We start from the raw sequence: 18,885 nt of genomic DNA, 5'->3' as shown, positions 1-18,885 counted from the left end.
AAGGCCTGTCTTTGTTTCTCTCTCACACACACTGACCTTTATTTCAATTAGAACTACATAAAAGTAAGGGATAATTTTTTACTGCACATAGTAAGACAAGTTCTGAATGAAATCTTCATCTGTCAGGCTTTTTTTTTTTTTTAATTCAAGAACCTCACCTTTTATTATCTACAGAATATTGTAAGGAACACTGATCTGTAACAGAACACATAGGGGTGGCAAGATTCATTTAAGGAGAATGAATTCTGAGCTCCTGCAAGACTTTCGAAAGGTCGGACTGATAACTTCATATTTTCAAAAGAGAGGAGCTTGTCTGATTATTGCAAATTGTTTTCTCTGTATCTTACACTATGAAATGTATAAGAAACTCCCAGGTAAATTTAATTACCCCACAAAGCAATGTTCTCTGGAAGTGTAAAGACTTGACAGAAGCAGAGTTTAGATACCGTTGTTTGGGAGGGGGACTCAGACAACGGTTTGGTTCTACAATTTACATCAGGTAAAGTAACAGCAATTTTCTGTTCTGTACTTCTAGGCAAGGTGTTTACATTAGAAGCTGGCAACAGGATTCACTCGAAGTTCAAGCCTGTTTGCCTAAAGGCTGAGGGTAAACTGAAGTGTTAAATTACTTGTCACCCTAATTGTCAGTCTTTGTATGACTAATATATTACTTGGCTTCCTGGAGAGAATCAGGCTAGAAATATCCAAGAATGGTCATCCTAATACATTTCAAGTTCTTTAGACTTTTTCAAAGCACCAGTAACAGATTTTTTTTTGCCAAAAAGAAAAAAAAGAAATTCCACAAAATTTATTCACCATTAAGTGGGATAGAAGAGAGAAGGGAAATTCATCTGCTTGAGGATTTATCTGATGCTTCTAGAGAAGGATCAACTAAAAGGGAAACACTTTAGGATCCATGTCTAAATCGTCCCATATATATATTGAAAAGTTACATCTTGGAAATTTTCTGGTCAGGTTTTTAAATTATTTTCACTGACATCTAAAAATGTCATAGCATCTTGGACCTTACCTTCTGAAGTCTATGGAATGACTCAAGTCAATTTTGACAAACCCTCACCTAGACCCTTTCACACTTACTTTCTTAGTCTTAACAGCTTTATTTAGCCAGAAGAAAGATAAATTCTGGAATTATAAGTGCCAGACAAACAGAAGCTTCAAAATATACTTTATCCACCAGTCTCTGAAAACCAGGAAGACAAATTAAGAAGAACTGAAAATACAGAAGAACCCAATGCAAAAAATAACATCCATACAAAAAACAAACTCACATACCCTCTGTCCCCACAAATCCTCAAGGTAGTTGCCTTTTGGAAGAAGAAAAACAATACTATTTCACAACAGCAAACCTCTATACGGACTGACAAATAATGGATGAACTACTCAAGTCATGCTGCCAAGTTCTCATTTTCCATTGCTATTAAGCTACACACAGTATATTTATAAAGTATCCATAAATAAAGATTGTATTTAATATTACCACAATGATAAATTTATTTTCTTTTAAAAAATTCATTCTTTCCTTTCTTTTGTAACCAAGTAGATTTTAACTGAAAAACAAAACAAAACACCAAGAACCCCACTACTTAAGACTCCAGTAAAAACCTTTGAAAAGAAAAAAAAAAAATATGCTCTAACGGTCTCCTTTTCTGTGCTAGATCAACATCACAGTCAGGAAGGATCAACTACTATTTCCAATCTCCCAGTGGAGTAAAATCAAATTTGTCTCAGCCAATAAGGAAAAATTATTAATATCATTGAATCTCTGTCAGAGTATTTTGTGTTATAGAGATCAAAGGAATACATACAGTATGCAAACCTGTTCTACTAGTAAAAAAGAATGTTTTTGCTGGCACAGAGCCACTTTGTATTTTCTTGCATTGCTGCCTGACTTTTTCATCCTGTCAAGTGAGATCCATGCAAAATTGTTCTACTGCCTCCTGACTCACTGTATTCCTGTCTGTCTGTAACAGGCACAAAAACATATTGCTATACATTCCTCCAAACTAGAATTATTAATCATCAATGCAAACAAAGCATTATACATCATCATTCGTGCCTTTTTACAGATAAATCTGTAAAAGGCATCAGAGTAATGTTTACAAATCTTGTTACACAAAATAAAACCAGAACATGAAAAAACAAAGAATATTTGTCATGATCTAAACCACAGTTTTAAATGAATTTTTAAAAAATGAAAATTGTAGGAATTATTTTAAAATTGAAATCTCATTTAAGAATGAGAAAAATAGGTGCAATTATTCATTAGGTGAACATGTCTACATACAGTCTTCTAAAAGACTGATTTTCAAATAGACAGACATATTTCTTGGAAATATTTTAATATTCACTAGACTTTTGAAAACAGCAAGTAAAGCAAGACAGAGAAGCTTAAGCCAAGCCTGAGATTTTTCAAGAGTCAAAGTAGTATTCACGTAATCCCATAAAAAATTATAAGAACAGACTCCTTAACTTTTTTTCAGCCTCTAATATATAACTGATAGTTCTGGGATACCTCAAATCAAATCATAACTGTCAGCAGCATTGACATCTTCCACTAAAATATGTCTGAGATAACCACTGCATTCTATCCTGTCAGCGATACATGGAGCAAAGAGTGCTTGAAAAGGCAATGATACAATAAATCATAAAAATTCCTCCTGTTCTGCCTTTAGTCTACAGGTTTAAAGGCGTGAAAAGCAAGCTTTAACTTCTTGGACCATAAACACTTGCAAAAGGTGCTCTGGTCTCCTGTATCTGCTTTCATATAACACAAGCTTAACAAGTGTAAAGAACCTTTAGATTTCACTGCTTTCTAAACATATCTTGACCACTTAAAACAGAAAGTAATTTATCAAGAGCCAACTATGCCGTATGAAGACCAAGCTGAGACTTGAGTTGTAGAACAAGTCATTCCAAGGATCTTTGAAAGTGGATGCCATGAAATTACTTTAGTTCCCAAGAGGCAAGGGAATAGGCCTGAAGATTTGCTCAGAGAATGGCAATCCCAGTGACTGGTGTTTTGCCCCAAATAATAGACTATTCATTGGTTCTAATTCTCTCATATCTGCTAGGAGTAGTTATGCATCACAGTTAGGTTGGCTGGTTCACAAACTTCTAAACTGGCATGATATTTTTTGACACTTTGGAGGGAGCCCCATGCAGAGTCCATCTAAAAGAAAGACTTCCACAAGACACACTATACATCTCTTTTTGTTTAAAAGGGCAAGAAAGGAAGGACAGAAGGTCAAGGTTTCCATGAGACAGCTCTGCCATAGTTATCATGTCTGACCCATCCCAAAGACAAAATTACCTACTCTCTTGATTTCTTCTTAATATTGTTAAAATACTAAACGGCTTTGAGGAATAATAGCAGAGGTTGCTGAAATGTCTATGGATAATCCAAGCATAAACTGAGAATGCCAGATACCATGTGTATAAACAAATTCATCACATTCAGTCCTGGATAACTGAAAAGAGATTGTAGTCTAAGGTATATTTTTCCAATTATGTCATAGTACCCAAGTGCTTCCTCAGTAATAACAAATTCATTCTTACATTTCCACTTAGAAAGTAGGAATTACTTGTAGTCTTAAGATCTGATGGACAGGAATATTAAGGAACTTTTTCTGTGTCTGTGCTTGGAAGTCTGGTGTAACACAGATTTCCAAGTCTCAAACCAGAATCTTAATCATCTTATACAAACCTAACATGGAAACAGCTTCAAAACGCTCAAATTATACCATCTGAAAGATTAATGTAATTAAAAAAATGAGGTGCCTTGTACACAAAATACACTCCAAAATCACATCAGTAATTAGCTTTTCTCTACACAAAACATCACTGTTTCAACTGCAGTTGTTTTGGGACTTTCCCAAGTCTGCAAGAACATTATCTTTCTTTACTAATATAATGGTTGGAATACAGTGGATGAGAAAAGCCACAAAGTATCAGATCTCCCTTGAGCACTGGCCCAACATATGGTCCTGCAAATTGTGAAGATGGTGTTTGGGATAATTTCCTGAATATTCTTAAGATGACTGTTCTTCCACTATGTGAGAAAGAGGTTTTTTCTTATCCCTAAAATGACTGTCTTCAACAAGCGGTGATTCACTGAACTAGCCCTGAAGCTGCCTTTGGAAGCTCAGTATTCAAAAACCATCTGTGCCAGGCAAGTACCAGGAGAGGGCTTTAGCTTGATATTTAAGCAAATTATACCCTCAGATATTTCAAACATATACTCTATATTTATGTACTTTGGGATACTAGCCATAGGTCTTGATGAAAAGCCGAATTATTTTATTCTTATTATTGTTACATACAGAAAAATACTTGCAAATTAACCTCTACACTTTAAATTCCATAGCAAAAAACGAGGGACTTTGAAATATGCAAATTCTGTGTTCATGCCACCTTAGTGGTACTCAAATATTTAACTTCTAAAGCTACTTGATCTAGTCTTGTGATGGCTAATGCTTTTCTTAAGGCTTTGACTCCTACAACTACATGAAAACTATGTTTAATCCTAATTCTCAAAAGTCTTACAATCAAGAAAAAAGCTTGAATGAACTGAAAAGATTCAATATCAGTAAGGTAAATAAAATAACTCAAATATTATTATTTTTAATGTTTGAAGATGCTAACTAAAGAGCTTACGTGGTTGCTGTCTTCCATTTCCTATATATATCATCTGTCTTCTCCATTCACTGCTGTGTACCAACACAAGCACTGACAGGATTACTAAGAATTAGGCAGTACTGCTGCTAAATGCATAACCATGGTTCAGGATTGTTAGGTATCTAACTTGATAATCACACATGACATTCCAAAAAGCAGTAACGTTTAAAGATAATTTCTAATAGCTTTGTCTAGCACCCTTAAATAATTTTTAAAAACTATAAAATTCTGCAAATGCAGTATTTTCAACTCTGCAAGGCTGAAAAACTGAATTCTTCTAAAGGTATCTCATTTCTCTTTACCCCCCTTCTTTTTCACTCTTGATCTAAACTGCATTATAATAATAAGGAGGCTGAATTACTGATGAGCTGCTGGCTGCTACAGAGAAAGCTGTATTTCTAGCAGATTATCTAAAATACAAGAAAGGTACTGAAAAGAAAGCAAGAGCAGGTGATCAAGTTTGCTGTCTCTGCCTTGTTATAAGTTTCTTTTCCAGTTCTCACTGGGCTCTAGGCCAAACTACTTTAGCAAGCTAAGCAGAAACCTCACTTTTTATTGTTGTCAGGTTAGTTTTCTGCCAATTTATCAAATAGAAACGGGTTAGCACATGGTATGACAAGAGCCAGAGCCAATGAAAGGGGAAGGGGCAGGAATGAACTACTAGGGACTGGGCTAGGGAGCACAGTCAGATTAGCTCAGGCTAATTTGTTATCACAGTTTGCAACCAATAACACTTTTGGTGGTGCTGTTGTTTGAGGATGACTACTCCCCATTAATCCACTTTTCTACGATTTTTTCCCCCATTTTTTAAAAGAAACTTTGATATGGCTGCATGGCATAAAAAAAAAAAAAAAAAAAAAAAAAAAAGAGAAAAAGATTAAGGAGATCAGTAGCTTCTGTGACAAAAACTGAACACTCTAGAAAGAAAAAAAAGGCAGGCCAAGAAAGCTCTTGCCAAGTCAGACCTTGCAAGCAATATACTACTAGCAGCAAAGGCTTAAGAAGCTTAGAAATTGCTTTAGAGAAATCAGAGTCAGATATGCGAAGGTGGAACTGGGCGAGGGGAGTATCACAGTCTTATAATAGTTTTCTATGTTGTTTATAATCTCCAGAAATCCAAAGAAGAGAAATCAGGTAGTCTTAAATAACCAAAGCAGATTGTCAGTACCTTTTTAAAGTGTTTATTATTGTTTATTAGAGCTTAGTTTTTTGTACAGCAGACTGAATAAGCAGGAGTTTCCAGCAGCCAACCTGCATGACACAGCTTCAATAATATTTTGGATTTTATCCTCAGAAAAGACAATGAATAATCTAGATACAGTATCCAAGTCCTTCAAATCAGTTTGCAGCCAGGCACCAAAAGGAGTTGGACATCATGATCAGAAGGCAGGAGGAGAGGCATAGGAGCAATTGAGTTTGGACCAGCAGAAGATGCACCCAGTTCATGGCTCCACAAGGATAATTTGTCAATTGAGTAACAAAAGCAAGATAAATTCTCCAGAAGTCTTTAGAATTTCCCAGAGACTTTTATCTTGAAACAGTCTGCCAGAATGGTACGGAGCTTCCAGAAAGCAAGGGAGGCTGTCCACCATAAATCCATTCAGGCATATAGTTGTGAATGAAGTGTTTTACTGAAGGTGACCACAATCTGGCTCATCCAAACATAAAAGCTTAAAAAGATAATTTTTTAAAAGGGGCAATAGACACCAAAAATTAAATTCTGATACTTGGGAGAAAATATTCCTTTGGTCAAGTAAAGACAAGCAAGGAATGTATGTTTGTTAGAATCTCAAAGGATCCATGTATTATTAGAAGTTTAAAATAATTTTTAAATTAATCTTGAGTTAAAGCCAAAGACATAACTATTCAGTAGAGCTTCTAATGAAAGCTTCTTCTGGCCTGTTACTGCAGGATGTTGCTTACAGGTACATACAGAGAACAGAATTCTTTACTGAATGCAAGACAAGCAGAAGACTAAAAGGAAGGGAATGTAACAGGACAACATAAAACCCAGGAAACTCCCTCAGTCTGAAAATAATTTTACCAGAAAACAGGAGAACCTCCTATATATCTGAAGTCAGAAGTCAACTTGAGAATATAAACAAGATCCACTTCTATTCCTAGTTCAGTTAATTCCTTAGCACTAATCTTAGCATATGAAAAGAGACAGAAGTCAGATGAAAGCTATCCAAAATGGGAAACAAAAAGACTTTTGGAAGTGTCTGGCATTGAGACAGTCAAATGTCTGAGCCAAAACTGTTAGTCAGTTATTCAAACCAAAATGTTTGCATTTTCTTCAGAAGAGACATGTAATAGGGAGAATTACTTTGTCTCCTGAAGTGTAGGCATATTTAGTCGAAACAAAAGAAACCCAGCTATATTTGTGCCAAACAACATAATATTCTTACAAAGTTTACCAAGGTAATGAAACCATATTAATCCCAGTGCTCCACCTTGATTAATACATACCATGCTCTGATGATTTTGCATTCTATTGTGTAGTATAGCTACCTCTTAATTTAAGATAACGGGAGATTCATGCTAAAAAACCTGATTCCACCTCTAGAGCACTGAATTCTTACTAAAATTACATATAATTAGCATGATTACAAAGTCACTTTTGCAGTTGCAAGGGAAAACAATTCTGTAAGAAGTTTTGATGTTTATTTGTCACAAAACCATATTTACTACTTTTTCTACAAGTTCTCTTGGTTCAAACTGTAAGCAAGTGTCTACAGTTGTGTTCTTTCTGGATATTTCCCCATGCCCTACTCTTTTCTGGTTTCTCTGGATTATAGTGAACTGTATAGGGGAGAGACCTACACATTTAACTTACTTTTGAAATATTCTTTAATAATCTGTTCGAAGTTAACACTTGAAAACACAGAAGGTGCCTCTTAAACTGTGGCAAGATAAACTGGACTCATAATCCTTCTGATTTAGTAATTTGCATCCATTTTTCCAAGCAACACAACACTGAAAGTATTGGCATGTAGAATCTCTTGTTATTCCTACTAGGTTTAGAGGTAATAATTTCTCTTATCCTGTGTAGAGACACTTACCTCTCCTCCTATGGTAAGCAGCCCAGGTGAATCAAGCTTCCGTTTCTTCCGGGGGCCGATAGCTGCCAGTGCAGTTAGATTGGCATCCCTCTGCCTCATCTGTGCCAGTTCTTGTTGCTGCATCTGTTAGAGACAGAAAAAAATGCTTAGGTTTTATTCTGCTGTCAAATCAAAAAGCTATTTTCAGGCTTGTGAGCTTGAGGTAGAAGTCACAGATGAGCAATCCGAACAGTACTTAGCTGTTCCTAGAAATCCCATTTCAGGAGCTCAAGCACTCAGCTTTCCAGTAGAGTAATAACAAAGCTACAGAAGTTCTATTGACTTTCCATGGCATTTCTGCTTCCAAATAACTGCTTTTGAACACTTCACATCTCCAGTTTAAGACTGGTATCAAGAGCATTAATACCAACTCAAATAATAAAAAACGTCTCATTTTCTTTATGTCACATTTGCTTTGAATGTTTTAAATATACTTCATGTTTGCTTTAAAAAAATCATATCTAAATGAGTAAAACACCCCCATCTGTTAAAAAAAGTTATTGCTGACACAAAAGCTCTATGAACTGAATTTATAACTACTCTGTGGGATTAGGATTTGGATAACAACACATTTGACCAATCTGAGGCTAAGAAAATAATTTGCCAACTTCATTAGGTAATACTGCAGGCATGCTACAGAAAATAAGAGAAGATCCACCATCCAACAGATGATGAAGAGGTAACATTGAATATTCACTATAAACTATATAATCCCTTTACAGAGCTAATTAATAGAGAAATATTCCCATGAATAGTATTACTTTAATAAATACTCTGATCATTAATACTAAACAAGAATAATTGACTAGGTAACAGTCTTTGATTTTAGACAAAAACATTCATAGCTCTTGGTAATCACTCTTGCTAATTTCAAAACTGGGTTTGCAATAAATTCAGAAATGTTTATTTTGTAATCCCACTGATGTTATACCTGTTCCCACTTCTACAGAAATGAACAGAACAATACTTCAAGAAATTCAGAAGTGGTAATAAAAACATTGCATGATACAGGCACAATTCTTCATTGGAGCAAAAATGAACTGACAAGTGTAGATAGAAGTATCCAAGCCAATACTTACATGTGAGCTGCATTTACAAGTAGGGCCTGAACTATCTTGGCCAATGTTAAAAGGACAGGAAGTTTTGTTTTTTTTTAAAAAAAAAAAGTACCAATGTATGGTAGCTTTCCTCCATTCACTTCTGCCTAGAAAGAGCAGGTTTACTTCATGCAGCCTATTTAGTGCATTTTTCAGGTTTACTCACTTAGCAATATAACATTTTCATGTTTTACAGAAAAAGCAAATTCAGAGTTTGAAAGCCCATTTCACACATTTTTTGGCTATATATTTTGCAACTTCAGTTATTTTAAGCACTTCAATATAACTTCAAATAGATGTCTTCAAATAGATGTCTCACTTAGCTACAGGATAAAAGAATTTCCTAAATGCAAAAAAGAAACGTGGAAGAATATCTAAATAATAGTGCAAAGGTCTGTACATATTTCTCTTTGCCAAGTCATATTAGGTTTTTAGCTCAAATATCTTTGGCTCTCTTCCAGATTAAATGCCAGTTAGACAGACCTGCCCGCTTACCCTTTCAAGGTAGATAGCAACAGTGGTGAGCTCTAATCATTTACAAAGGTCATGATCGGAAGCTAGCCCGTAAGCAGTCATTTAAAATTCCATTGATCCCTATTTGTAGTCAGGGAAAGAAAATGGACATTTCAGCTGTATTGTAATTATGAGGCTTCAAGGCAACTGTAAATAGATGTGCAAATCCAGATACTGGCAAATACCTTAGAGAAGAAATTATTACTATAGTATAACATATATCCAGGAAAGGTTGAAGATAAAACTGCATATAAAAAAAGATCAATCATCTTTTTGCTAATTTGCCATGCTTGCCAGCCTATAAGGGTTATCACAATTATCAGAAGTTTGATGAATATTTAAGTGAAGGCCAACTGGCTTAAAGTGATCTCAAATGAAGTTGTAAAGTGGATGGTTTCACAGAATAAGAAATTTTGCACTGGAGTATTTATTTCCTGGCAGGTGAAAGACAAAAATACAGTCTGATAGATAACTGATATCATGCTATGGTTATTATGATTATCGTATCCTAAGCCACCATTTTCAAACCAACAGCAAGCTAATACTTAACTGGCTCTTTGTACTATCTGTATGGCAATACACACAGTGATTGTTTCAACACTTAACATTAAGCACAGTCCCTCTGAGAGGTTGCTTCAAGTTAGTATTTTATATTTTAGCACATTTAGATTGTAAATCAAAACATTCCCTCAATTCAAGACCTGAAAAGTGTCCAGTGTTGTTTTACCAAGAAAACATGGAATAGATTCCAGAGTCTGCACAAGGGTTTGCACTCATTTATTCCTCATTCTTTGTCCTTTCTTTTTTTATTTAGTGTTAGCCTAGCACTGATATCTAAACAAATACACAAGACTTTCAACAATGTATAATTTAGCACATGACAGGAAACCTAGCAGAAGGAGCTGGGCTCTTCCCCACTGACACTGGGTTAATCCTGGCAAGACCTTCCCCTTCACTTATCTCTACCTCCTACCCTGCTTCACCCAGCTTGTCTATTTAGGCTAAAAATTCTCCACATGTGGATCTTCCTCTACTACATGCCTTACTTACACTCTATTTGTTGTCTCCTTCATATCTCCATTCCAACTTCCTCTTTTTTCCATCTCCAGGTCACATGTTTTTTTTTTTTCATACCCTACATCATATTATCTGTACCAGCCTCTCCCCTGCTCATCCTCTACTCTCCATCAAAAATATCCCCAATTGTATTGTATCACAGAATCATAGAATGGTTTCTGTTGGAACCTTAAAGATCACTGTTTTTTTTGCTTGTGTTTTGGTTTTTGGGTTTTTTTTTTAAACAAAGGGAAGAAAAAAAAGGCAGCATCTTGGCTTTGGTTCAAAAGGAGGGGACACTAGACCTTTCATAAAGACATCTGCACATGCAGTGTGACTCCTAACATCTGATTCAACAGAAGCTTTTCCAAATCAATGCCATGGAGATACAAGCTATTTGCAATAGTCATAAAATCTGATATGGTTATTGCTGTTATCTTGCAAGAAGTTCAGGAATAGCCAAACAGTTTTTTGTTAGTTGTGTAATTAAAACAGATTTAATTGCTCTGCTTTGGTGTCAAGTGAGATTACTTTTAAGATGTAGCTCTTGGGGTGCCAAATGCATGACCCTGACCAGTGGAGGCTCTTTTCTCCAGTACTCTGGAATCATATTCTCTACCTCAAGTGGAAATGACTTTGTAACCTGTTTTGCATACACAGTTCCAAAGTAATCACCTTCTGAATTCCCAGCACTAAGAACAACCTAAATTAAATGTAGTCAAGTCATCTTTAATGCTCCCATATCACTCTAAAAAGTATCTGTGAAAATAAAGCAACTTAAGCCTCTTACTTTACACAGACACTTCTATTTTAAAGTAAGAAAGCAGCCTGCTATTACAACATAGTATTATCTTCTAAGCCAGTTAATAAATTTTGGGTATTTAAACAAATGATGCACCTGCTAATATCTATGCATCCTGATAAAATAAATAATTTTTCTGCTAATTAATGTAATTTACAAGACATTAATACAAATCACTACATTAGTCAACAAGATGCAACCATTTGATGGCTGCATTCATTTGCACTCTCATTTTCATACTGGAATGCTGATGAAATATCAGTCTCTAACTTGCCATCACCACAATTAATACAGATATATTTATCAATAGTGTATTAAAATTTCTGCCCTTTGGGAAGGGAGAAGGGCTCATTTAGAACCACACTTATTAACAACAGTTATCTTTTTTGAAAGAAAAAATATTTATCTAAAACACAGATAAATATTCCAATATATTACTCAAGAAAAATTCTTACAAATGAAATGCTGTTCATTGCTCCTTATCTGGTTCTAATTTATTTTCACCATGCCATTTACTTACTGAGAGGTATTTCATTACCTAACTTTAACTGAAAGAGATCCCCCTGATGAAAAGTACAGTATTAAGAATTAAGCACCAATATTACTTCACATAATGAGATTTTTCTCTTTGTGATGGTGCCATAACATTAAAACCACAGAAAGAACACTACTTTACAATTTTAATAAAGTAAAGTTAACAAATGAGGTTCTAAAATTTCAGTTTGTTTTCCTGAATTCAGTACTTTTTACTATACATTTAGGCACTTCATAAAAAGATGCCATGAGCCAGATGCCACAAGCAAGACAGCTATATGGCTACCTGAAGTATCAATGTTAAAACTTAATATCTCGATTTAATAATTTGCAATTCATGGCATGCTTTGTAAACAAATTTTCAATAGAAACCAAACATTTACTTTAAGCTGTTTTCAGTTGAAGCTTTTTTTGCAATTGAAGGCATCATGACAACAGTCACTCAGACACTAAGGCATAAATACATGGTGTGAATATATGCTTCAGTACATTTTCTTCATTCTTAGATTTCTACTTCCATCAGCAGTTGTGGCAATCCACACAACTGGAAGAAACCACCTGTTCCACAAGTGAGTATGGATTAATTTTCAAGATTTCTTAAAAAACTAAATCCTCTCTCTGTTAACTAGTATTACAGTAACAAAAGAGAACAGGGAAGATGTAAATTAATTTACCACTTTTCAAAAAGATAACCCAAGCAAGAATAAATTTGGTAAAGTTATGGCTAGAGGAATATAGTCCATGGATTTGTCCAAGCTATAACTTGGACAATTGTAAAAAACAATTGTAAAACAAATGTTGGATACTTGTATGAACAGATACAGATCTCAAGTCAAACACCTTTTACAATCCAGAAAATTAGAAGGCCCAGCAGTGACTGTAATTTGTACTGCTGAGAAAAGATTCTTCTACTTCAGTGGGCACAAAATGTGTAAACATCAGCTACGCAAACATGGCAGTGAATCTGAAAAGGGAATACCAAACAGCAAATGAGGCAGTGCACTACTCATCAGAAAGACAATTGTTTTTCAAAATGATGAATAAAAACTATCTTGAAAGAAAGGTGAAAGGAGCTCCAAATGCAGAATAAAACCTAAGCAAATTGAAATTAACTTTCTTTGAAGAAGAGGGGTAGACAAGGTAGGGCCCTGAGCTGTAGTTGCTTAGGACTGCACCAAGAAAAATTTCTTTCAATATGATTAGAAAGTAAGAGGACCACAGGAACTCTGAACAATTCAAGCCTACACATAAAGACCTTCAAAACTAAAAGGGAGATGAGGAAGTGGTGCCACATGAGAGAGAAAAAGGTGAAAGACGTGTTTCTCAACCTACAAGCAGATTGGCCTGGAATGAAAATGACCTGGTGACAGAGACAGATGATTGTGGAGATAAAGAAGAAGGAAGAACTTGAGGAAGTCGTCAAGTATGTTTAAATACTGTCAGTGCAGGACTTGATAAGGGAAGAGATGCTGAGTTGTAAAAGTAAGTTTCTTTATTCACAGAGCCAGCTCAGCCCACAAAGAACTAGATTTTGGCTACTTAAAATTCCCTAGGAAGAAAAGAAGACAGAAGAAAAGAAGAAAAGACAGAGAAGAGCCTAGAAGCACCACAGAAGCTATAAATATCGACAGACTGTAAACCACAATCAAGAATAAAACCAGGCAGGAATGAACACCAAACAGGAAATTGGCAGTGGAGAGCACTAAATGGCAGAAATATTTGATGAAGGCAAGATCATATAAACAATGATTTAAGCATTGATTTCTAGCCAATAGGCATCAATGGAAATCCCTCCTAATTCTGTTTGCGATGGATGGTTTAATTCCTGGTAACAGGGTCATATGCTGGGAAAAGCTTGTCTTAATTGATGGTTCTACAACAGATATCCATCAGTCTCAGACAGTGATTGCACCCCCTGGAAAACCATCTTTTTTGCTGAGGAAAGCCTGAAATGTGGAACCATTACACATGTCCTAAGATGTCCACAACAGAAGGTTCAATTAAAAAATGAAACTCATTAAAATGCTGGCAGTAACCTCAGCAAGTCCAGGACAATGATCAAGAAGGATCGATACGTAAAGTAAACTTCAGAGAGAGAGAGTCTTGAAAAACAGGTAATGTCTGCAGCATGCTCATGCCATGTTCCCATCTTTCTTTTGCATTACCAAAGTCTCTAAAGGTCAGCAGAACTCCTGCAGCAATAGCACACTGACTGGTAAGAAACTGCTCCAAAGTAGCTTAAGTTGGGAGGTAGCACTGCAATAATGCAATACCAGAGAACTTTATATATTTAAGAGCAAAACACAGTGAACACATTCTGTGAGACACTGACAGCTCTGCCAAAAATTATATCTAAATTCTCTTCACTACAAAGGTGGATGCTACTTCTCCACAAGCAGTTACCCCCACTCAGTGAAAGCTCCTATCTCCACTTGCAATGGCTGCACACTATTGAAAGTAGATCAAGATTTTTGTGTTACTGAAAAAGGTGTGTGTGTGAGTTGGGGTTTTTTTCTTTTTCTTTTTCCCTTCTTTTTTTCTTTTCCACACACTTTTAGCAACAGTCGAAAATCATTGCATAGTGTTTGAAAAAATCACCCTGGGCAAAGACTAAGCTGGGAACATTTCAGCCCCCAAGATGAATGTTTTTCAAAATAATGAGCATCTGAATACAGTTCTGGAACCTTAACCGGGGTACTTTAGACCAAGTGTCTTTCTTACAACCAACATTTATGTTTATTACATCTAATTTCATTATGGTTTAGAAGTTTATTCTAATTTTCCATTAACATTTGCCCTATTATTTTCAACACAATATATATCAAACTTCTGGTACAGGAAATTCCAAATGCATCCTGTCTTTCCCCCCCCCCCCCCTCGAAGAAAAGACTTTACTGTAATTTTCTCAAGACATGTACATTACCTAGACAAATGCAATTTTAAAAATAATTATCAGTAAACCTAAATTTTTACCTTCTTACTACTCAAGCTCATAGACTGCCTGAATGATTCATAGATATTCATACTCATAGGTTCAAATAATTTGAAGTTCTTCTTATCCCACTAGTACCTTTAATCAATCAAGACTCTTTATGGGTATCTACAAACCTCTTCTAATTCTGTATATTCTTGGTTGGTTGCCTTTTTGATTTTCCAAATACAATGCACAAGTTATTTCACTTGAAATTAAAGCCATTATCTATATTATAAAATGTGTAGTATTTAATTTTTAAAGAAAGATATCACTCAAATTCCTCCTAAAGAGTTCTGCAACAATGTTGGGTTTTTTTTGTCCTTCCAGTAACCTTAATGATTAAATTTCTTCATTCCTCAAAAACTGCTGGTTGGAGCTCCAGCACATTTTGCCTGGGTTTAATTACACTATTGCTCAGTTTATCCCCACCAGTCCCAGACTCTTCTAGACTAAGCTAGAGACACCCTTATTTTAATCCATAGTATTTGTTAAGTCCCATTATGGTGTTTGGTAGATTTTCTGATCCAAACACAGATCATTTGAGCAAAGGGTCTCTGAGGCACAAACAGCTGAAAGGATCAGTGTTACTAGAGCTGGCAACTTACTAGTAGTAAGATGAGAAAGTTCTGAAATTACTTCCCTTATATCTGTTATTATATTTTTGTTATCGGTCTTAATTTTATTTCAGACCAACCCAAGAGCAAACAGTTGTAAGAAATCTTCTCAAACTGTTCTTCAAAGGGAACAAGACATAGACATACACTATAAATATGACCAGTAAGAATCCAGCCAAAAAGCATGATGGCTTACTCACAGGGTCCTGAATTCAGGTGCAAGCAACAGAAGAATATCCTCAAGTCTTGGAGCATGGGTGAGAAAGACTGGTTTAACTAGAGCCTTTCCCAGTCTCTAGTTAATCATAGTGGGAGTTTGCTATCCTCTCAATATTTTGAGGGTGTTCTCCTTTCCCCCTGAAGCTATGTGAGGGCTCCAAAACTAATGCTTTAATGAAGATTAGGGAATACAAAAACAGTGAAAACCTGTATGAATGACAGTTGTGTCTAGAGTTACAGACTAAAGCTACAAAGAGCAGCAAACTTGAGCTGTGGCCTCAGTTGGAGAGGTCTGACAGAAACACAGAATTTCAGTCAAATAGAGAGAATGGCACTGAAGTTAATTTCTGAACTGTCAGAAAAAGATGGGAAATGGGTAGTGTAAGGGCTAGTTGTGCATTTTTAACACAATATCCTTCTTTGCAGTCTGAATTGTGGTTTGATCAAGTCTAAGTGACATGACAAAAACAATTCTAATTTATTCTGAAACTATATTCAACCAAAGAATACACAATATAAGCGAGCATGCTGCTCTCCTCAAAAGAGATTTGAAGCAGAGCAGTACTGGGAACGAAAACAGCCAGACACCCATCTTCTCCCTGTTGAAAGTTGTGGGGGTAGCACTAGGGGTTCACTTGGAAAATGGAAGTTCCAACAGGGATGCAAAACAAGCTCAAAATTTAAATAATCTACATCTTTTTACTTTAGATTTAACTATGGCAGAACCGCTACTGCTCATTTCTCCTGCAGATCAAGGGAACAACACACCACAGTGTGGGGACAAAATATTTCAAGCAATTTTTCATACACTGACAAGTAGTAAATTAGGGAATCTTGTAAGTACAATACAGTAGTCATCCCCTTCTATTGATCACATATAATTTACATCTTACAAAGATGTGAATTCTTGCATTCTCACTCCACAAGGAAAATCTCAATGATTTATTCATTTCAAATAAAAAATAGAAGGTAGATGAGAAGAATTACTTCACAGGCTGTAGCTTTCTCAGGGCACTAGTGCTAGGCTCTTCTTTCGCACTGCCCGAAGGGCCTTTGTGTGCAAGTCCCTCTAATTAACAAGGTGAATCATGCAGCAGTTCCCTAATTAGTGAACATGACAAGCCAATGGAAACAAGCAGACAGACCTGGCGTACAGATATGGTCAACAAAAGACACAGCAACACACCATTAAAAAATGTATATTTCATGTAAATAAAATACAAAAAGTAAGAGAACTAGCATAATACCTAATTTCCCTTTTCATGTTTTATGCTTATTCCTCATTTATTTCAGATATAAATAACGGCACAATAAACCAAGGCTTCCAACTGCAAGTCGTATCACCTCCCCAAAATCAAAGAGTAGCTATCCTACATGAATGAGCATCTGCTTAAGGGGCATTATTTGTTTTCTCTCATTTTTCTGCTCTAAAGAATTGCAGTTACATTAAGTGTAGCAGCTCAAAAAAACTTTACTTCTATTAAAAATATTTTTTCTTTTTCATCAATGGATGAAATAGGTGCAATAGGTGCACTATTATTATTGCATTACAAAATTGCCTACATTCCCAATATGTAATAATTTCTAACTTTGTTATAAGGATAAATCAATAAATAATAAATGTGAATAATCAAAGAATCAGATTTGCATTAAAAAGGAAATGAGATGATCTAAAATGTAGCTCCTTACATTTATCTTCTCAAGTAAAATATTTTAATCTTTCACTCTTCAGTCTGTTTTTCAAAAAAATACCCTCCCCACCTGCAAAACAACACATGAGGGTTTCATTCATTTTAAGTTGTAAGTTTTAAATTGAACCTCTGGTTTAGATCTTAACAATCCTTCAGCATATCAGAATTCTAAAATATGTGTCACCAACAGAAGAATATAATTCTTAGCAAAAAAAATCCACTATATTGTTTGCTCTCTATTTCTTGGAATATTTGAATAAGGGAGGAAAACTACAGATTATATCTTCATCACACATTCCTCCCCCTTACCATTTTGAAAACAAGTATTTCTGACTTTCCTCTTCTAATAAGGCAAAATTTCCTAACATTCTAGAATTGATGTTCAAAATACTGGTGTTTTAAAAAAAAAATCAATTTTATGACAAACCCCGTTTTGAAAACATGGGATTAGAATACTGACCCCATTATAATGATTGTTCTACATGTCTTAAAAGATTCTTTTTTCTGTACAAATTTGAAGAATGTTTAACTATGCTCTATTATAGAACTGGTTAACTACTTCAAAGGTGTTTTAAATTCAATGGAAAAGCTCACAATAAATGCTCTCAGAGATCATTAGTAAAAGGTTAAAATCACTACAAGCTATTTGTTGTTTTTATTTCTTTCCCCTTCTTAGCACATGGGAACTTCCCCTGACTTCTGCTATATCCCACCCAGAATAACCATTCTTAGGACAGTGCAGAACAGCTTTAAACATAGGCTGAGAGGTATCCTCTTTTAACATCAAGGCACAATGGATAATCTGCTAACAACTGAGCTATGATCTGCCATATGCACAGAGGAAAGTATTCAGCAAACAACCTGTCACAAATGCTTATTGTTTCAGTAACCAACTCACCAAAGGACTTTGCTTTACAAAATACATTACAAACTCTGGCACACTATTTATTATCAGAGACAGCTGTAATTAAATATGAAACTACTGCAAAAAAGAAAACAGATTCAGTGCATTAGAAACCTTTACATTCTTTGTGCTTTAAATAAAATCAAAATGAAGAGATTGGAAATAGATGCTAAACATGCAAAAACAGAATTAAATGCAAAATCAGAAAACATTTAGTTGATCTTAAAATGATTGGTATAAACACATTTTATTATTTTTATATATATATATATATAATTTAAAAATATTTTTCACTTAAGTAAAAATTTAGCTGATAACAATGCATCTAAATTGCCCACAGGAAATGTTTTCATGGGAGATTGTACATTACACCAGAGGGACAAATCCTGCTTATTTTGAATACTGCGACTGATGTCAATAGTTACTCCAGAGTTACACTGGTGTGACTGACAAGATTAAAATTTCCAATATTTTTAATATAATGAATGCACATGCAAAAAGTTACAGGAGCAAAAAAAACACTAAGAAGCACAGAGGGCAAAAAAGAGAAATCCATGAGACAAAATGGTCTGATCATTCTCACATTTGATACTTAGCCCACACGTGTTCTCAGCACTCTGAAATGGGGGCATGACTGTTAAGGCAGACATTTCCTTCTCCATCGGATTTAGAGGGTTTGTTTCTC

At 35.2% G+C, this 18,885-nt stretch overlaps 1 protein-coding gene across 2 annotated transcripts in view; it reads right to left on the bottom strand.

Moving 5' to 3' along the window:
* The window catches only part of LOC139802008 (transcription initiation factor TFIID subunit 4-like), a 131,490-nt gene that overhangs the window by 34,192 nt on the left and 78,413 nt on the right, over positions 1-18,885 (bottom strand). For both annotated transcript variants that reach the window (XM_071756733.1, XM_071756734.1), the window contains exon 14: positions 7,758-7,880. In XM_071756733.1, coding sequence (XP_071612834.1) covers positions 7,758-7,880 — 123 coding nt within the window. The remainder of the gene's footprint in view (positions 1-7,757; positions 7,881-18,885) is intronic.

Source organism: Heliangelus exortis, chromosome 13, assembly GCF_036169615.1.
Source record: "Heliangelus exortis chromosome 13, bHelExo1.hap1, whole genome shotgun sequence".
NCBI classification, from domain to species: Eukaryota; Metazoa; Chordata; class Aves; order Apodiformes; family Trochilidae; genus Heliangelus; species Heliangelus exortis.
The sequence above is the reverse complement of the archived record's forward strand: the minus strand, read 5'-3'. Positions and strand labels throughout refer to the sequence as shown.